The sequence below is a fragment of the Giraffa tippelskirchi genome, chromosome 5 (genome assembly GCF_054371585.1).
Source record: "Giraffa tippelskirchi isolate mGirTip1 chromosome 5, T2T-mGirTip1v1.2.pri, whole genome shotgun sequence".
NCBI lineage: Eukaryota > Metazoa > Chordata > Mammalia > Artiodactyla > Giraffidae > Giraffa > Giraffa tippelskirchi.
Window position 1 is genome coordinate 193,392,052 of NC_137279.1, and position 20,930 is coordinate 193,412,981.

General features: G+C 62.4%; 1 protein-coding gene across 1 annotated transcript in view; it reads left to right on the plus strand.

The window, feature by feature from the left end:
- Positions 1 to 20,930, plus strand: part of CROCC2 (ciliary rootlet coiled-coil, rootletin family member 2) — a 56,068-nt gene that overhangs the window by 25,779 nt on the left and 9,359 nt on the right. The window contains 9 exon segments of the mRNA XM_081487031.1: positions 2,803 to 2,895; positions 6,249 to 6,392; positions 9,369 to 9,586; positions 10,555 to 10,714; positions 11,671 to 11,823; positions 12,624 to 12,981; positions 13,066 to 13,247; positions 13,676 to 13,958; positions 14,370 to 14,534. Of these exon segments, the coding sequence (XP_081343157.1) occupies positions 2,803 to 2,895; positions 6,249 to 6,392; positions 9,369 to 9,586; positions 10,555 to 10,714; positions 11,671 to 11,823; positions 12,624 to 12,981; positions 13,066 to 13,247; positions 13,676 to 13,958; positions 14,370 to 14,534 (1,756 nt within the window).

Consider the following 20,930-nt stretch of genomic DNA (forward strand, 5'->3'; position numbering starts at 1 on the left):
CAATCCTAAAGGAAACAGACCCTGAATATTCATTGGAAGAGCTGACGCTGAAGCTGCAGTTCCAGTACTTTGGCCACTTGATCGAAGAGCCAGCTCATTGGAAAAGACCCTGATGCTGGGAAAGGTTGAAGGCAGGAGGAGAAGAGGGCAACAGAGGATGAGATGGTTGGATGGCATCACCGACTCGATGGACATGAGTTGAGCAAACTCCGGGAGATGGTAAATGACAGGGAAGCCTGGCGAGCTACAGTTCATGGGGTCGCAAGGAGTCGGACATGACTGAGCGACTGAACAACAATAACATTTACACATTTATGCGCCGTCTTTCCATTCACTTGTCCATCATCCATCGATCCACTTGAATGTTCATCCTTTATTCACACACCTAGCTGTCTACCCACATATCTAGCAATCTATTTACATGCCCAATTGTATATCCATACACTTGACCATAAATCTATCCATCAATTTGCTTAAATACCCATCCAGCTATCCACACACATGACCGTCAGGACTATCCACCCACTCATTCAACTACCCAGGTACTCACTCACTCAACCATTCATCCGTCAGTCACTTACAGACCCTTCCCTTGTCCACACACTCAACTGCCCATTCACATCCACTGTCCATCCATGCGTCTGCTTATCCTTCCATCCGTCTGATCAGCCAGCCAGTCATCCAGCAATGTGTTCATCCATCAACCAACCAGCCAGCCAGCTTCTAAGCAGACACTGGGCATGTGAAAGCTACCCGCTGAGTCCAGGCTCTTCCAGTATTCCGTGCCATCCTGAAGCACGCACTACTGAGTGGATGGAATAGACAAGTAAATACCTACGTGTGGGTCATCGCACTGTGACAGGACTCTCAGGTGTTAGTGCAAACTGCAAATTGCAATGGAAGAGTCACAGTGGCAGGAATAACCAAGGTTTATTGTCAGACTCTTCTGCATCGCTGGTTTCATCCTCACAACACTGTGAGGGACACCCTCTTATGGGGCCCCCTTGACTGGTGGGAAACAGATTGGCAGATGGTGAATAACTTGCCCCAAGTGGCTCCATGCACCTGCTGAGCACCAAGGCCCGCATCCTCTGCTGTTCCGCTCTCCTGCATCCTGGGAGGGAGGAAGCAAGGGTTTGCAGGGCAGTGGCATTTCAAGGGTAGGGGGTAAAGGAGGACCTAGAGGCATCCTACGAACGTCCAGGGACCACGTGAGATTCTGGGCAAACCCCTCAGCTTCAGCTCCCCCAGTGGGCCATGGACTCTCGCAGTTACAGTTTTGCTGTAAAGGATGCAGGTTAGGACGAGTCTGGTGGAGAGACCCAGGGAGGGGCCGTCTCTCCACAGAGGGCAGGTCACCCGCTGGCAAATCAGGATGTTTAAACCGGCAAGTTCAGGGTTCTGTTGGGGTTGCCTTGCCTGCATGTGATCAGCTACACCAGGGCCCAGCCTCCTCCCTGAGCTGGGTGGGGGGTAGGGGCCCCCTCCGCGGTCCCCCGCCACCCCGATCACCTTGTGAGCACAAGCTCAGATGCAGTCTCAGGGCAGGTCCATAACGGGCGCCCCTCGTTCGGGACGCTCCAGGGGTTTCCAGGCTCCCCTGGGACCCAGGGCCAAAGGCAGACACACTCCTTGTTATGAAAGCTTCTCCGGGAGATGGCTGTGTGCAGACGGGCACGTGGGCGTAGACACAGCCGTACCCACCTCTGCGGCACACAGGAACAGCGCAGGCAGCGCCCCAGGCCTTTCTCTTCGCAGGATCGCCAACCAGACTGGGGTCCTTCCACACTGAGCTCAGGGCCACGTGGTGTTTTCTTCTTTTTTTCAAAATTTAAAAAAAATTTTTTAACCCCAAAAGCATTTTGTATCGGGGCATAGCCGATTAACAATGTGGTAGTTTTCAGCGAATAGCACAGAGACCCAGTCATACATACACATGTATCCATTCTCTCCCAGACCCCCCCACCAGATGGACCCAGTCATACATACACATGTATCCATTCTCTCCCAGACCCCCCCACCAGATGGACCTTTTCCATAGCTGATGACACCCCTGGGGGCACAGGGACCCCCCTTCCTTCTGCTGGCCTCCCTTTGGTGGGAGTTCTGTGGCTGTTATCAGTAATGCTAGAAACAATCATTGGAGACCCCGGAAGCAGGGCATCCCACCGCGCTCATACACGCACGCCCACAGGCTGCCCTCCCGTGCCGTCCTGAGGCACACAGGGTTGCGTGAGTGGAGCAGATGAGGAAATACCTACGTGTGGTCACCGCACTGTGACAGGACTCTCAGGGGTCCCAGTGGGTCTGGCGTGGGGGGAAGCGGGTCTGTGACTGACTGCGAGTCACTCCGAGTCCCCCTACTCCCGGCCTGGCAACAGAGCAGGGCCCTCCCACTTTGGGGCCAATGGGTGGGACCCGGCACCCCTGGGGGGCCCTTGCACACCCCTCACCCTCAGCAACGCGGAGCATTTGGGGAGGTTAAGAACTGTCCGTGGTTCCTGCTCTGTGCCTGGGGTGGGTGGGGGGCTCCAGGGAGGAGGTGGTCCATGAAGCCCTCTGACCTATGCTGGGAAAGAGCAGGTACTGGGCAGGTGCAGGTGGAGGAGAGGGCACCCGGGGCGGGGACAAGGCTCCTGGGCACAGGCTGGACCCACCCCCTCGGGACTTAGCTGCCTCCGAGGGGGTCCCTGCTCCTAGGGCCCGTTATCCTGGCATCGGGGCCGTGACTCCCAGCGCCCTGTTGAGCCTCTCATTAGAGCCCCCCAGCCTGCTCAGGAGCGCCCCACCCCTGTCACGCAGGCCCTGCTTCTGCGGGACGTGGAGCTGAGCCGGCTGCGGGGGGAGCTGCAGCTGGTGCGGCGGGAGGCCCAGGGCCAGCAGGAGCGAGCCGAGGTGAGCCCCTCCCGACCAGAGCCAGACGCCTGGCCTGGCCGCCCGGCCTGGCCGCCCGAACAGCCCAACAGGCACAGCAGACCCCAGGGGCACCTGCTCCCTGCCTGGTCCCAGGGGTACCCCCTCCACCCCACCCCCAGCCGCCTGAACCTCAGTTTCCCCCAGATGACTCAGGCTCCCTGCTGGGGGGACAGTGTCTCCACGGGACACAAAGGCTACGGAGCGGGATGGGGCGGGGAGTGCACGGCGGACCAGGGAGGGGAGGATGGGCAGGCCACACACCCTTGCAGAAGTCGCAGAGGGGAGGGCCTGGCACCAGCAAGAGAGGGGGCAGAGCCTGAATCTGTGCCGCCAGTCCCCCTAGCGTGGTGAGGCGCGGCTGCCGGAGGCTCGGAGGCCGCGGGCCGACTCTCTAGAGAGTCCCCTCCCAGAGAAGCGCAGCTGGGGAGGCTGCATTGGACCTGAGGCAGAGACCGCCTGGAAAAGACCCGGCAGAGAATTCTGAGCAGGGCGGGAGAGGGGCATCCAAGGGGCCGGGAGACCCCAGCAGGCAGCCGTCTGCCTGGGCCAGTGGACGGAGACCCACAGGGCATGGAGGCCACTGTGGATGGCCAGCTGGTCACCTGGGGCCCCAACTCCTCCTCAGGAGCCCACGTCTGGGGGTGGGGCAGGCAACAGCAACCAGGACTCCAGGGAGTGGGGTGGGCCCCTGGGCCCTATGCCCTCAGCCCGCGGGCCCATTTATGGAGTGTGGGTGCCGCTGTGGAGGAGGGGCAGAGCGGGGTGGCAGGACACGGGGGAGGGCTTGGGGCAGGACCCCAGGGGGCTGGCCGGGAGCAGACAGAGGGGGCGGGGGTGACAGCTCAGGGCAGGGTTGGGGGGGCACAGACCCCCTGCAGGGGACAGGGCTGGTCACGGGCGAGGCCACCTGGCTGCCCGCTGCCCTCAGGGCACTCACTTGGCGCAGCCAGGCTGGCGCCCTGGCCCCTCTGCCTCCTGCCTCTGTCCTCCCAGCCTGGCCACCTGTCTGCCCCACTGGTGCCCGGTGTGTCCCCAGCCCCAGGGGCGCAGGCTTAGATGCTCCCCTATTGGTGAACGACTTGCATCCAGGAACGAGTAAGTGGACGGCTCGTGGGCTGCAGGCTCAAGCCCAGAGCTCACCCCACGAGCAGGGCCGTGCTCAGGGCCTCCCCACAAGAGGCCGAGTGGACGTGCCTCCCAACCAAGGGCAGGCCACCCAGACAACAGGACCTGGGGAGGCCATGCAGTTTGCTCCAACCTACCAGACAGCGGGGGGAGGGGCACTGGGTGGAAGAAGAGGCACTGGGTGGGGGAGGGGGCTGCACTGGGCGGGGGAGGGGGCACTGGGATGGGAGACACCGGATGGGGAGGGGCGCTGGGCAGGGGGAGGGGCGCTGTGCAGGGGAGGGGCAACTGGGTGGGAGAGGGGCACTGGGATGGGGGGCACTGGGCGGGGGGGGCACTGGATGGGAGAGGGGCACTGGGTGGGGGGCACTGGGTGGGGGGCACTGGGCGGGGAGAGGGGCGTGGTCTGGGGAGGGGCGCTGGGTGGGGGAGGGGCGCTGGGCTGGGAGGGGTGCAGGGGTGGGGGAGGGCGCTGGGGGGAGGGGTACTGGGTGAGGGGCACTGGGGGGGAGGGGCGCTGGGCTGGGGAGGGGCTCTGGGCGGGGGAGGGGCGCTGGGGGGAGGGGCGCTGGGCCAGGGGAGGGACGCTGGGCGGGGGAGGGGCGCTGGGGGGGAGGGGTACTGGGTGGGGGCACTGGGCGGGGGGAGGGGCGCTGGGCGGGGGGAGGGGCGCTGGGCGGGGGGGGGTTCGCTGGGCGGGGGAGAGGCGCTGGGGGGAGGGGTGCTGGGTGGGGGCACTGGGCGGGGGGAGGGGCGCTGGGCGGGGGAGGGGCGCTGGGCTGGGAGGGGTGCAGGGGCCCAATGGGTGGAGGGAGAGAGGCCCCGGGTGGAAGGAGGAGTGTTGCAATCAGGAGTTGACTGCCAGGGCGTTTCTTCACCCCCTGCTGCCTGACGCGAGACCCGGATCCCTGGGTCACTGAGCAGAGCAGCTCCTGGCACCCGGGAAAATCTTGTCCAAGAGCACCTCTCCCGGGAGCCCCATCCTGCTCGGTCCCACCCCCGAGGCCAGACGGCCCTTCGGTGGGCACAGCCGGGAGGGCTGTAGAAGCCCCCTAGGGTTGGGGGCTCATTTCCCCAACCTCCGCCCAGCTGCTCCTGCAGCCCACCCTGTTGTCAGGGGACCAGAAAAGACCCCCAAGACCTGGGAAGCCCCAGCTGGCAGGGTTCCCCTGGAGCCTTCCCTTGAGCTGACCAGGGTGGGGGCGCCTGCCAGCCCAGCTCTTCCGGGAGCTCATAAAAGGTTCTTTCGCCACCTCGGCCTGGAAATTAACATCCACTGGGGGGAGGGTGGGAAGAAGAGGCAGCCAAGGAGCACCAGTTGTGGGTGACCTGAGAGCAGGGGAGGGGCTCCCGGCCCTGCCCTGTGGCTCACCACCGCAGGGGCCACCCCTCCCCACCTGGGCAACACCAAGCCCTCACCACAGCCTCACTGGGGCCACCTTGGGGGCGCAGCCAGACCTGACCGTCCCAGGTGCACTTCTCAGTGGAGAGGGGCAGCTGGGGGCACAGGTGGGGCTCCTTCCCCAAGGTCGGGGGCACGGCCTGCGGATCCAGGGGTTCTGGGGGTCACCCTCTGAGCCCCAGTGGTGGCAGCGGCAGGGCCCCAGGTTGGGGAGGCTGGGCTGGGCCTGGGCTCAGGGCGAGCAGGCGGTGTCCCGTTCACGACAGGAGGGGCTGTGAGCAGCGGGGTGCTGCTGCTCCGGGTGCCCCTTGGGCAGCACAGGGAGCACCCCAGGCTGTGATCACAGGAGAGCAGAGTCAGGCCAAGCTGAGTCCTTCCCAAAGGGTGTCCGAGCTCGGGGCCTGGCTGCGGGGTCTGAACCCGGATGACCCTGCCCAAGGGGTGCAGGCAGAGCCCCAACCCCTCCTGGGCGTGTTGTGGGTGCTTACGCACTTAGAGCCTGGGGAGATGCTGGGCATCCCCCAATGCCACGCCCTGCTTGGCAGTTCAGAAGTGGTCAGCTCTTCCATGAGATCCCCATGGGCCCTCTGCTCCCCCACGCCCCTGCGCCCTTCACCACTGTGACCCCTCAGGACCCAGCACCAGCAACGGTCAACCAGAGCTCCAGGCCTGCCTCGTGGGGCCTGAGTGAGCCGTCCAGTTGGCCCAGGACAGCGTGCAGCTGCCCACAGGGGCCCGAGCGGACGGCCCACTGCCCCCACCTGGGACGGCCCCTTGACCCCACGCCACTTGCTGCGCCCCCCAGGCCACCGCCAGCACCGTGGCCACGGAGCTGAAGGCCCTGCAGGCCCAGTTTGAGGACGCCATCTCTGCCCACCAGAGGGAGGCCAGGGCCCTGCGCGAGAGGCTCCGGGCGCTGGCAGCCGAGCGGAGCAGCGCAGGGAGAGAGGTGAGGGGCAACACGGGGGCTCCCAGGAGCAGGCAGGGACCCCAGCCAGAGGCCGTCATCCAACAAGCCATGGGGAGACCCTGGGTGAGGCGGCGCTGCCCACCCCGGACGGGGCCTGGGGGTCCAGGTTAGAGGTGTGCTGGGGGGCAGCTGTGTGCAACCCTACGCGAGGGCCCCGCCAAGGCCCTGAGGCCAGGTCCGGGCTCCAGGAGCCGGGTGAGGTGTCCTGGGCGGGGTGGGGGGCGGCCAGGAGAGGCCCCAGGCAGGCGAGCGGGCTCAGCAGGCAGAGCGGGGAGGTGTTGACGAAGGGGCTCTGACAGGCCTGGGGACGCCTGGAGAGGGGAGGGCAGGAGGGCACGCGGCGGGGAGGGGCCGCGGGGCCCGTGACCTCGTGAACTCCCGGGCTGGGTGCCAAGGCTGGCAGGGGCGCAGCAAGCACGGAGAGGGGCTGGGCCCGCCCCCGGCACCCCGAGTGGGGCCGCCAGAGGAAGAGAGCGTGATTTAACATGACAGCCTGTTTACTTTGGCCCCAAAGAGAAAGGTCTCTTTTCAACAGATTTCGAAGTCAGGCCTGGTCAGCGACCACACGGGGAAGCAGAGTGAGGCTTTAACACGGGGGGCAGCAGGGGGAGGAGCCGGGGAGGCTGGGCACGTCCATGCTGGGGGAAAAGGGGGAGAACACGGCCTCATGGGAAGTGCGGGTTCCCTGATCGCCGCCCCCAGAAAGGAGAGGGGCCCCAGGAAGGGGCTGGGGTGATGGGGAGGCTGAAGCGGGTAAGAGGGGCAAAGGGAACAATGGCAGAGAGAAGGAGCCTGGAGAGCCCTCCCAGGCGCCAGGCTGGCCCAGAGTCACCATGGAAACCATAACATTTCACAGCCTTTAAACTGGAGGGACATCCAGGCCTCTGGCAGCCCTGCCTGAGGTCCACACGTGTGTATGCGTGTATCTGTTTGCATCTGTGTGCACATGCATATGTGTGCATGTGTGTGCGTGTGTGTGCACATGAGTGTGCGTGTGTGTGCTTGTGTGTATGTGTGTGCATGTGTATGTGCGTGCTTATATCTGAGTGTGTGCGTGCACCCACCACACAGCTCATATGCAGTGCATACACCTCCACGCATGTAAAGACCACACTCCCATGCAGAGGAACACAGTGATAGCACACACACAAGCACACATATGAAAACACATACGGACACCACACATGTGCAGCAAGCAGCACACACGGCTCCATGCACACTCATGTGCACATGCATCATGCAAGTGGGTGAACATGAGCACACGTGCCTGCACATAGATGCGTGTGGATGCACACACCACATGCCTGCACATGCTACGTGCACACATGCACGTGTGCTCACACGCAGGCCCGGGGCCCGCACAGCCTCTCCCCTGCTTTCCCGCCTCCATGTGGAGCCCTCAGGTCACCTCCCTGCAGGAGATTTCAAAAGAGGCTGTTTATACAATTTCTAGTAAAGAAATAATTATTATAATCACATTAAGCGATTTGGCTGTAAAATTCCTGTAAAAGGGATGGTTGTTCTCACGAGGCGGGGGAGGGGGGTCCCCCGCGTTTGTTTTGCTTGTTTTCATCTCCTCAGCCCTGGGAAATGAAAACAGCTTTTTATGACGGATAGGCCCTCTTGCTGGTCCTTGACCTTCAGGGTGGATTTCTGCTGAGCTCGGCGGAAAACGCTGCTCACGGCTGTGGCTCCCACATGTGGGGGGCGGGAGGGGAGCGAAGAGCCGCCCTTCCCAAAAACAGAACAACAATAACAGTGGGCAGCCGCGGGAGCCAGCCGGCCAGGGACCCGGAGAGTGCCCCACTGCGGCAGCCAGCAGAGTGGGGCTCGCTTCTGGCAAACCAGTACCTGGACGGGGCTCAGTTTTTGTGGCTCCCCTGGAGGCTTCCTCCATCTCTTCCTGCAGGGGCAGGGGGACATGTCTTCTCCAGCGTTCCCTGGTCAGAGGGGAGACCCGAGGTCCTGGCTGAGCCTCGGTGAGCCCCCACCCCATAGATGGTCTGCCCCTTCCTGGGGTCTGTACTCCCCTCCAGCACCCCCCACCAGGGGCTGAGCCCCGGAATCTGCAGGCAACCTGTGTCCCAGGGCAGTTAGGACTGCTGACCCCCACCCGCGGTTCAGCTGAGCTCTCAGACTCACAAAACCACTGACTCCCCAGGCCCTGCCTGGAAGCTGTGGGTGAGGAGGCCCCAACTAGGGGGTGACACAGACCCCAGTTCCAGTGTGGTGGGTGCCCTCCTCTGGGGCCAGCACAGGTCTGCCAGGGGACAGGGACACACCTGCCCCATCTCCCAGCTTGGCTCGGCACATAGAGGCCCAGAGCAGCCTGAGGTCCCCACTTGCTCCAAAACCTTCCCTGAGGTTGAGACCCTCCACGCCGGGGCAGGTCCCCAACACCTGCTCCTGTGACGGCTACAGCCTGGCCCCGGCAGCTCTGCTGCAGCCGGAGAATAGTCAGGGAGCCTGCCCGGAGACGGCCCTCCCCACGCCCCGTCCCTCCACGGTCCTGTCTCTACACTCCCCCTTCACCAAGTGGGAGCCGAGGCCGCAGGCAGGGGGCAGGGTTCCGGAGCCCGGGGCACGAGGCGTCTGTCTGCACCGGGGCGGACAGGCCAGGGCCCCACATCGTCACTGAAGGACAAGACTGGGCCTGAGGGACAGCAGGTGGGGACAGTGCAGACGTGTGGGCAGAGCTGTCCCAGACAGGCCCTGCTGACCAGTGACCACATCCCAGGCATCCAGCGAGGGAGCCCAGTGTCGCTCCAGGATCAGAAAGGGTCGGGGTGTTCCCTGCTGGGGTCAGGGATGGGCCCCCAGGAGCCGCCCTGCAGCCTCAGTGGGCTGGGCAAAGTCAGGCCTCATGCTTCTGCTTTAAGCGCTGGAGGACCTGAGACCAGGAGACACCTGGCCCGTGGCCCTCCGCCAGGCCCTAGAGCCACCCACTCCCCTTAGGCCGAGAGGCTGCGGGCGCAGCTGGACGAGGCCCATGAGGGGCTGGCCGCTCTGCGCCAGGAGCTGCAGGGCACTGAGGAGACTCGGGAGGGGCTGCAAAGGGAGGCCCGCGACGCCTGCCGGGCGCTGGCTGACACGGTCCGTGAGAAGGACGCGCTGCGGCATTCCAACACCGAGCTGCGGGCCGCCCTCCGCCGGGCCGAAGAGGAGAAGGCCAGGTAGGGCGGCCCCCAGGAGCAGCTCCTGCCAGCCCGGCCCCCTCCCTGGTTATGCCCCAGGGGCAAGGTGGGTGGGACACAGGGTGGCCTACTGGGCGGGGCCCGACGATGGTGCAGAGGGCCCACCAAGCAGGCCCAGGGTGCCAGCTGCCCACCCAGACAGTCCGCAGTGCAGGCCTGGGATGGGGAGGCTGGCATGCCCCAGGCCTGTCCTCACTCTCCAGAAGTTCCGTCCAGTAGGCAAGACAGGCCTGAGCGTCCGGAAGGAGACCGCACAGGGCTGGGGAGCAGAAGGAGGCCCCCCATGGGCAGGACAGACGGCAGGCACTGCGGCCTTTACGGGGAGCCTCAGGAGGGCTGGGACAGAGCTGGGGAAGGGGGCTGAGACCTGAGGGGGCTGAGACCTGAGGGGCTGAGACCTGGGGAGGGGGCTGAGACCTGGGGAGGAGGGCTGAGACCTGAGGGGCTGAGACCAGGCGGGGCTGAGACCTGGGGAGGGGGCTGAGACCTGGGGAGGGGGCTGAGACCTGGGGAGGAGGGCTGAGACCTGAGGGGCTGAGACCAGGCGGGGCTGAGACCTGGGGAGGGGGCTGAGACCTGGGGAGGGGGCTGAGACCTGGGGAGGGGGCTGAGACCTGGGGAGGAGGGCTGAGACCTGAGGGGCTGAGACCAGGCGGGGCTGAGACCTGGGGAGGGGGCTGAGACCTGGGGAGGGGGCTGAGACCTGGGGAGGAGGGCTGAGACCTGAGGGGCTGAGACCTGGTGGGGCTGAGACCTGGGGAGGGGGGCTGAGACCTGGCCATCGCAGAGTCCGATCCAGACAGAGCGTGCCCGTGGAGGCTGGGCTTCGGGAGGCTAGGATCACAAGTGGGGAGATGGCGGCCTGCTGGCGCCGGATGGCAGCCCCTCTGGGGTGCCGGAGCCCCTCGCGCTCCACAGCCTGAGCCTGCCCGTGCCCCTCCGCTCAGCATCAAGCGCTCCACGGAGGAGAGGGAGAAGAAGGTCCTGGTCCTGGAGGCGGCCTGGGCAGCGGCCCAGAAGCAGGCGGGCGAGCTGCGGGCTGGTCTGCAGGAGGCGGAGCGGGCAGCCGTGGACACCCAGCGGCAGCTCCAGGAGCTACGTAGACAGGTGAGGGCACCACCCTGGGCCCCCTGCCCCCAGGAGCACCCCCATCCCCGCCTCCAGGCCCCCAGGGCGCTGTCCCCAGGCTGGGAGCCACAGATGAAGTGCCCTGCTCAGACCCACAGGGCCCAGATTGGCCCTGCCAGCGAGACACAAGGACAAGCCCCAAACTCCCTGGCTTAAAACAATTGCCCCGATGCCCATGGACCCTGGGAGTCAGGAATCCAGCGAGGGGTCAGCACGGCTCTGCTCTGCAAGTACCACACCGAGGAGACCCAGCCGCATGGAGAGACAGACAGCAGGGCTCCCCCGACGCGCCTTCTCTGGCACCCGGTGCCTGATGTTGGCTGTGGGGGTTCAGCCAGGCGGCGCCCATGCCCCCAGGTGGCCTGGGCTCCTCCCATCACGCTGCCTCCGAGCTCAGAGTGAACAGATGGGCACCGCTTCCTCCGCCAGCCTTGGCTTCTGAGGGCGCGGCCACTGACGCGACTGCTTTGGTCTCAGGCTCACCCCAGGGGGTCCTAGAGCCCCCCTCGTGTGGGAGGCCTGCCCAGCGCACACACCCACTTTTTTCAGCCTTCTACAGACACGGCGGTTGGTGAAATGCCCGCTGCAGGGACAGGGACGGGCACATTCCTTGCTCACGTGGCCTGTGCACCAGGCACTGTTCACGGCTCTGGGCTCCTGAGGGTCCTGACCCCAAGACAGGAGGTGCCAGCAGAGGCTGGGGAGTGGCTGAAGGGGTCAGCTCCTAGGGCTTGCTCTCCCACGGCCGCGGAACAGACCGCAGCCCTGAGCTGGGCGTGACTCAGCCTCCCCGCATTCCGTCTGCTGCCCGAGAAGGGGGCCTCTCCCCAGAACATGTGAATGGGGTCGGGGGTCAGCACAGCCCACCAACCACCCCAGCCCCTCCTGGCGCAGAGGCCCAGGCAGCGCCGTCACCGTGGCCCTTCCACGTCCAGGTGACGACACTGGAGGCAGAGAACCAGAGAAAGAGCCGGGAGCTGATGTGGCTGCAGACCTGGGGCGCCCAGGACCCGAGCCGGCAGGGGGCCCTGGCGCTGCAGAGGCTGGTGGCCGAGGCGGAGGCAGCCCACGAGGACTCACAGAGGGAGGTGGGCGCCCAGCACCCAGGGCTTCCATCTGGCCGGAGCGGGACCATGAGCGGGGGCCTGGCTGCCTCCTCCCCGGCGTGGGCACCTCCCGAGGGGCAGGGGCGGCTGCATTTATTCCCCGTTCACTCACAAGTATTCAGAAGCCCCTCACCCGAATGCGGAGGGGCCACCCTGGGGGCTGGGGCACGGGTCAGGCTGCGGGCAGGGCCTGCAGCAGCAGACAGGGTGTCCGAATTGGGAGGGACAGGGCGGACGCTGCAGAGGTTGGGTCAGGGAGGGCCTGTCTGCCCCGAGACTGCACCACTGAGAGGAGGGAGAGGCTGGGGGCCCAGCGGGAGGTCCATGGGGACGGGTCCTGGTCGGGGGCAGGGGGCTTGGGGGGGCAGGAGGAGGGGTGGGCTGGCCACTGGCCTGCGTGCACTGATGGGACAGCCTTCCTCTTGTCCCCTGGTTACCCCTTTGGAAGCCCATGGTGGGGGCCCTGCACTCAGGACGACAGCCGGTGAGCCATGGCAGACTGGCCTGGGGCTGGCCCCACGCAGGCCCAGGAGCGGGCAGCCTTTGGCCATCGCCCTGTCTGGCCAGGGTGCCGTGGCTGCAGCCAGGCTCTCTGCTTCCTGCCCGGACCTGCTCGGTGGTCCTGGGGTGCTCCCCCCAACCTGAGCTCAGGGGTTCCGGCTGCCAGACATGCGCTGGGAGGCAAGTCCAGGGTCCCCTGGCTGTGACACCCCAAGGAGGGGGTGAGGCCGAGACGCCTGGGGAGTCTTGGCGGGTCTGGAGCCCCCACACCTGTCCCACAGGTCTGGAGGCTGCGGCGGACGCTGGCGGAGGTGGAGGCCCGGGCCGAGACCTGGGAGAAGCAGCTGGAGCGGCAGCTCTGCGAGAGCCGGGGGTCCAAGCGGGCCCTCCGGGCGGAACTGCGCGGTGTTGTCCGGAAGCTGCAGCAGGCCAACGGCGCGGCTGACAGCCTCCAGGCTTGCCTGGACGGGGACTGCTGCCGGGCCCGCGGCCTCGAGCAGGAGCTGGCCCGGGCCAAGGGCGCCAGGCAGGAGGCGGAGGGCCAGCGGGACCAGCTGTGGTCCACGCTCCGTCCCGGCCTGGGGCCCTGCGGACAGAGCCCCGCAGCCTCTCCTGAGCCGCCCGGCCCCCCCACCATAGGTCAGTGCCCTCCTTGCCCGCCCTGTCACCCACCCAGGGCGCCCCAGCCCCTGCAGGGCTCCCCCCACGCTCCCCGAGAGTGAGGCCAGCAGCGTGAGGGGGCAGGGGGCCTGTGCGTCTGTCTCCGCGCCCCCACCGCGCCCCCACTGCCCCCCCACCGCGCCCCCACCGCGGCCCAGCGGTCACGTCCGTCCTCAGGCTCAGAGGGCCGGTCCGCTCGCCTAGCCCTGGAGACCGACCGCAGGGCAGAGGGGGCCGGGGCCTCCGTGAGGGATGCTCTGAGGGCCTTGACGCAGAAGCTGAGGGATGCCCAGCTGGAGGGGTAAGGAGAGCGGGGAGCACACGCCCCAGGGGCCGAGGGGGACGGGGAGGAGCCGCTCACTTGGTCCATGGTCCTTCTGTCTGTCCATCCTGGCTCTGCTGAGACCCTGGCAGGACCCCGTGGGAGAAACACCACTGAACACTTGAGCCACTGGAAGCCCAGCTTCCCCCAAGTCCGGGCTGCCTCTGCTCGGCCGGCAGCAGGGCCCGTCCTCCAAGGACCCATCCCAGGGGCTGGCCAGGTCACCCCGGGGTGCTCCAGGGACCCGCACTCCAGGGACCAAGCCCCACCCTACTGCCCCGGGGACCCCCACGAGCCCTGCCCCGAGCAGCCGTGAGCTGCCCCACCACCAGCCGCCACCTGACCATGTAGACTGTCCGCCCACCACTGGCTGCCCCCGACCTTGGTTTCCCCCAGGACGTCTGGTGCTTCCAGGCTGGGGGCCTGAGCTCCCAGCGGGGCAAGGCCGAGAGTGAGCGCGCCTGGGCCCAGAGCCGCGTGGGGCAGCTGCAGAGGGTGCTGGCCACGGCGGAGAAGGGGAGCTCCTGCCCCCACCCTGCCCTGGGCACCATGGCGAGGGTCATCCTGGGAAACGCCAGGCTTGGGCCCCCAGAGTACACACCCGCCGAGGGCATCCTGCACCTGGCAGCCGGCGGTCTTTCTCAGCCGTGCTTCCGCATCACAAGAGAGTCTAGTCCAGAGACCTCCAGGGCCTCCCCAACATGGCACCCAGCTCCTCTGCAGTCACGTGGCCCTTCCCCCGCTAGGTCCCTGCCCTGCATCACCCACTCAGAGACAGGCCCCCTGCCCTGCTGGTCACCCCGCCTCATTTCTGTACCCTCCCCCCACTGGGTCTGCTCAGGAGTCAGGCCGGGGCCTGGCACAGCGTCCGAGGGAGGGGCTTCCAGGGGCAAAGCCAGAAGGGGAGAAGGCTGGGTGGGGAAGGATCGTCTTCCCTAGGGACCTTGAGCTTCCAGGCAGGACAAGTAGAGCAGGGGACGATCAGATGGAGGCCTCTCCACCAGCTGGACTCGGGAGCCAGGCGAGCGGCCCGCTTGCCCCCCAGGCTGGTGCCAGGCAGAGGGTAAGCCGAGCAGTGCACAGGCCGAGTGGGCCCTACAGGCGGAGGCACTCCCGAGGCTGCAGGTGGGGAGCACCCACACCCCAGGGCAGTGGGGGGCCGGGGAGGCCGAGAGGGCTGCTGAGGAGGAGGAGGTTTCCGGTGCCCGTGGTCAGAGGCTGCTGAGCTGGCTGAAGCACACGGCCCCCAGGCACACTGGGCCCCGCGGAGCTCCTCAGGGTTGACTTGGGCAGAGCATCTTTGAGATGGTCCAGCCCTTACTTTACAGATTGTGGAAACTGAGTTCTGAGCAGGGAGCAACTTGGCCCCCACGGCACAGCAAGCAAGGGGCAGGGTCAGGACAGACTGCGGCCACCCAGATCTGTGCTTTCAGGGCAGGGAGGGGTGACACTGGCCAGCCTTGGCACTCTCCGAGTGTGCGGGGTCAGGTTTACTGCCGTGGGACCAGGTCCCAGCTGGGAGCTTGTGAGGTGCCCAGGCAGTGGGGGTGATGTTTGAAAGAGCAGGGGAGGGGCCCAGGCCGTGTTCCGTTTCACACACCTGTTTACATGTGTCTCTTCCATGCACATTTAAAAGCAGTTTCCTGTTTGCAGGTTACAATTTTCGATATGTCTCTATTAAATTAACCTCACAAGGGCACCTTTCACATACTCCACTCGCATTCTATCTCCTGAGTTCATCAGAGATGAGAATCATGTGTTGAATTTTCCCACTACGATTATTGGGAGGAAGTGTCTCCTTTTATTTGTAACAGTCTTTAATTTCTGATTTCTGTGACACGCTCTGTCTAATGTGAACTGGAGGCCTCTGTGCCATGTTCCACACTATCTGCCTTGAATTCTACTCTGCTCGGGGCTGGCAGTCCCACCCCACCCTCACCACCCTGACCTTGGACTCTGCACTTGACTCTGTGTATATTTGGTCATCACTTTGACAGCCTCCCTTCAGTTCAGTTCAGTCGCTCAGTCGTGTCCAACTCTTTGCGACCCCATGACTGCAGCACACCAGGCCTCTCTGTCCATCACAACTCCTGGAGTTTACTCAGACTCATGTTCATCGAGTCGGTGATGCCATCCAACCATCTCATCCTCTGTCGTCCCCTTCTCCTCTCATCCTCAATCTTTCCCAGCATCAGGGTCTTTTCCAATAAGTCTGCTCTTCACATCCAGTGACCCAAGTATTGGAGTTTCAGCTTCAACATCAGTCCTTCCAGTGAACATCCAGGACTGATCTCCTTTAGGATGGACTGGTTGGATCTCCTTGCAGTCCAAGGGACCCTGACGAGTCTTCTCCAACACCACAGTTCAAAAGCATCAATTCTTCTGCACTCAGCTTTCTTTATAGTCCAACTTTCACATCCATACATGACTACTGGAAAAACCATAGCCTTGACTAGATGGGCCTTTGCTGGCAAAGTAATGTCTCTGCTTTTTAATAAGCTGTCTAGATTGGTCAGAGCTTTTCTTCAAGGAGCAAGCGTCTTTTAATTTCATGGCTGCAGTCACCATCTGCAGCGATTTTGGAGCCTCCAAAAATAGTCTTTCACTGTTTCCATTGTTTCCCCATCTATTTGCCATGAAGTGATGGGACCAGATGCCCCAATCTTCGTTTTTGAATATTGAGTTTTAAGTCAACTTTTTCAGTCTTCTCTTTCACTTTCATCAAGAGGCTCTTTAGTTCTTCTTCACTCTCTGCCATAAGTCTGGTGTCATCTGCATATCTGAGTTTATTGATATTTCTCCTAGCAATCTTGATTCCAGCTTGTGCATCATGCAGCCCGGCATTTCGCATGATGTACTCTGCATATAAGTTCAACAAGCAGGGTGACAATATACAACCCTGACATACTCCTTTCCCAATTTGGAACCAGACTGTTGTTCCATGTCCGGTTCTAACTGTTGCTTCTTGATCTCCATACAGATTTCTCAGGAGGCAGGTCAATGTTCTGGGATTCCCTTCTCTTGAAGAATTTAAAGTTGTGTGCTAACTGCACTCTGCTTTTCTTCCATCGCTGACAGGACACTCCCTGCTGTAACGCTCCCTTTCTGTCCTTTTACTGGGGGATCATTTGTGTGTGTTCCCCCCCCCCCACCTTCCCTCCAGCATCTGCACGCTGGCATCACACCTCCTCCCCTTCCTGGTCACTTCTGGGGGAGGGCAGTGCTGTAACTGAAGCACTTTCCCGGCTGTTCAGTGTTAAGTGTGAAGAGAATGTATGCATCTCCTGAGCTCAGGGACCCCTTGGCTGGACCCTGTGCCTCCAAGCTGCAGAGGGTCTACACCTGTACCCTTGGGCTTACAGAGCCTGCTCTGCTCTGGATGGTTCCCACTGAAACCTCGCTTCAGCCCGCCCTGCGCTCTGGGCCCCACCCTCCTTGCTGAACTTGAACTTCCTGTCACGGCTCCCACCATGCTTGGAGACTCAGGGTCTCAGAGAGCTCAGCCACCCTGGCTGCTCTCCCTGCCTCCCCGCAGCCCTGGGCAAGCCCTCATGTTTTCACTGAGGATGGTTCACTCTCTGGCTCCAGCCCTGGTCTCGCCTTCTTGAGAAAGTCAGTTACCTTTTTCTGACACGATTTGCATTTGTCACTTTTCGGTTGGAGACCCTCAGGTGAGACTCTGGGGACTGGCTGCTCTCTTGAAACATAGTTGATGGCAACTCACTTGCTAATTCTTTTTCCTTCTTTCAAGAAGGGGGTCTGGTCTTCTTCGAAGCTGGTGTACAGAGGAATCCATCAGGGGTTTCATGTGTCTCTGCCCAGAAATTTCAGGCTCAAAGGAAAGGCAGATAGTATGATTCCAAGGGGAGCCGTGGGGGGCCGTGGGGAGATGTGGGAGAGCCATGGGGAGGTGTGGGGGAGCCACGGTGAGATGTTCAGAGATGTGGGGAGATGTGGGAGGCCATGGGAGTCGTGGGGAGGTATGGGGAACCATGGGGAGCCATGGGGAGATGTGGGGAGCTGTGGGGAGATGTGCGGAGCCGTATAGAGATATAGGGACCATGGGAAGGGTAGATAGTCGTGGGAAGATGTGTGGAGATGTGGGGAGATGTGTGGAGACATGAGGAGATGTGTGGAGATGTGGGGAGATGTGTGGAGATGTGGGGAGATGTGTGGAGATGTGGGGAGATGTGAGGAGATGTGAGGAGATGTGGGGAGATGTGGGGAGATGTGAGGAGATGTGTGGAGATGTGGGGAGATGTGGGGAGATGTGTGGAGATGTGGGGAGATGTGTGGAGATGTGGGGAGATGTGTGGAGATGTGAGGAGATGTGAGGAGATGAGAGGAGATGTGAGGAGATGTGAGGAGACGTTGGGAGATGTGTGGGAGATGTGAGGAGATGTGAGGAGATGTGAGGAGATGTGAGGAGATGTGGGGAGATGTGTGGAGATGTGGGGAGATGTGTGGAGATGTGAGGAGATGTGGGGAGATGTGAGGAGATGTGAGGAGATGTGGGGAGATGTGGGGAGATGTGGGGAGATGTGAGGAGATGTGAGGAGATGTGAGGAGATGTGGGGAGATGTGTGGAGATGTGGGGAGATGTGTGGAGATGTGAGGAGATGTGGGGAGATGTGAGGAGATGTGGGGAGATGTGGGGAGATGTGGGGAGATGTGGGGAGATGTGGGGAGATGTGGGGAGATGTGGGGAGATGTGGGGAGATGTGTGGGAGATGTGAGGAGATGTGAGGAGATGTGAGGAGATGTGGGGAGATGTGAGGAGATGTGAGGAGATGTGAGGAGATGTGGGGAGATGTGGGGAGATGTGAGGAGATGTGGGGAGATGTGAGGAGATGTGAGGAGATGTGGGGAGATGTGAGGAGATGTGGGGAGATGTGAGGAGATGTGGGGAGATGTGAGGAGATGTGAGGAGATGTGAGGAGATGTGGGGAGATGTGAGGAGATGTGGGGAGATGTGAGGAGATGTGGGGAGATGTGGGGAGATGTGAGGAGATGTGAGGAGATGTGGGGAGATGTGGGGAGATGTGGGGAGATGTGGGGAGATGTGGGGAGATGTGGGGAGATGTGGGGAGATGTGGGAGATGTGGGAGATGTGAGGAGATGTGAGGAGATGTGAGGAGATGTGGGGAGATGTGGGGAGATGTGGGGAGATGTGGGGAGATGTGGGGAGATGTGGGGAGATGTGGGGAGATGTGGGGAGATGTGGGGAGATGTGTGGGAGATGTGAGGAGATGTGGGGAGATGTGAGGAGATGTGAGGAGATGTGAGGAGATGTGAGGAGATGTGGGGAGATGTGAGGAGATGTGAGGAGATGTGGGGAGATGTGAGGAGATGTGAGGAGATGTGAGGAGATGTGAGGAGATGTGGGGAGATGTGAGGAGATGTGGGGAGATGTGAGGAGATGTGAGGAGATGTGAGGAGATGTGAGGAGATGTGGGGAGATGTGAGGAGATGTGAGGAGATGTGGGGAGATGTGGGGAGATGTGAGGAGATGTGTGGAGATGTGGGGAGATGTGAGGAGATGTGGGGAGATGTGGGGAGATGTGGGGAGATGTGGGGAGATGTGAGGAGATGTGAGGAGATGTGGGGAGATGTGAGGAGATGTGAGGAGATGTGGGGGAGATGTGAGGAGATGTGAGGAGATGTGGGGAGATGTGAGGAGATGTGGGGAGATGTGGGGAGATGTGAGGAGATGTGGGGAGATGTGGGGAGATGTGGGGAGATGTGGGGAGATGTGAGGAGATGTGGGGAGATGTGGGGAGATGTGAGGAGATGTGGGGGAGATGTGAGGAGATGTGAGGAGATGTGGGGAGATGTGAGGAGATGTGGGGAGATGTGGGGAGATGTGGGGAGATGTGTGGAGATGTGAGGAGATGTGGGGAGATGTGTGGAGATGTGAGGAGATGTGGGGAGATGTGGGGAGATGTGAGGAGATGTGGGGAGATGTGGGGAGATGTGGGGAGATGTGGGGAGATGTGAGGAGATGTGGGGAGATGTGGGGAGATGTGAGGAGATGTGGGGGAGATGTGAGGAGATGTGAGGAGATGTGGGGAGATGTGAGGAGATGTGGGGAGATGTGGGGAGATGTGGGGAGATGTGGGGAGATGTGGGGAGATGTGGGGAGATGTGGGGAGATGTGGGGAGATGTGAGGAGATGTGGGGAGATGTGGGGAGATGTGGGGAGATGTGGGGAGATGTGAGGAGATGTGGGGAGATGTGGGGAGATGTGAGGAGATGTGGGGAGATGTGGGGAGATGTGGGGAGATGTGGGGAGATGTGAGGAGATGTGGGGAGATGTGGGGAGATGTGGGGAGATGTGGGGAGATGTGGGGAGATGTGGGGAGATGTGGGGAGATGTGGGGAGATGTGAGGAGATGTGGGGAGATGTGGGGAGATGTGAGGAGATGTGGGGAGATGTGGGGAGATGTGGGGAGATGTGGGGAGATGTGGGGAGATGTGGGGAGATGTGAGGAGATGTGGGGAGATGTGGGGAGATGTGAGGAGATGTGAGGAGATGTGAGGAGATGTGGGGAGATGTGGGGAGATGTGGGGAGATGTGGGGAGATGTGAGGAGATGTGGGGAGATGTGGGGAGATGTGGGGAGATGTGGGGAGATGTGGGGAGATGTGTGGAGATGTGAGGAGATGTGAGGAGATGTGGGGAGATGTGGGGAGATGTGAGGAGATGTGAGGAGATGTGGGGAGATGTGGGGAGATGTGGGGAGATGTGAGGAGATGTGTGGAGATGTGAGGAGATGTGAGGAGATGTGGGGAGATGTGGGGAGATGTGAGGAGATGTGAGGAGATGTGAGGAGATGTGGGGAGATGTGGGGAGATGTGAGGAGATGTGGGGTGATGTGGGGAGATGTGAGGAGATGTGGGGAGATGTGGGGAGATGTGGGGAGATGTGGGGAGATGTGGGGAGATGTGGGGAGATGTGGGGAGATGTGGGGAGATGTGGGGAGATGTGGGGAGATGTGGGGAGATGTGAGGAGATGTGAGGAGATGTGGGGTGATGTGGGGAGATGTGAGGAGATGTGGGGAGATGTGGGGAGATGTGGGGAGATGTGGGGAGATGTGGGGAGATGTGGGGAGATGTGGGGAGATGTGGGGAGATGTGGGGAGATGTGGGGAGATGTGGGGAGATGTGGGGAGATGTGGGGAGATGTGAGGAGATGTGGGGAGATGTGAGGAGATGTGGGGAGATGTGGGGAGATGTGGGGAGATGTGGGGAGATGTGGGGAGATGTGAGGAGATGTGAGGAGATGTGAGGAGATGTGGGGACATTTAGGGAAATGTGGGGAAATGAGGAGATGTGGGGGATTGGCACCGGAGGCATCACTGAGTCCCCCAGAACTTTTCTTTTCCAGGAATAGGGAGAGTGAGGCCTGACCTCTGGCACAGCTGGGGACCCTCCTGGTGACTCAACCCCTATGACCTTGGTCCCTGAGGGCCAACCCCCATCCCCTGCACCCCTCCTGCCTGAGGTCCGAGGTCCCTATAAGGGGTTCCCACATAGGGTCCCCACATGGGGTTTCCACATGGATCCCCACATGGGGTCCCCACATGGGTTTCCACATGGGTCCCCA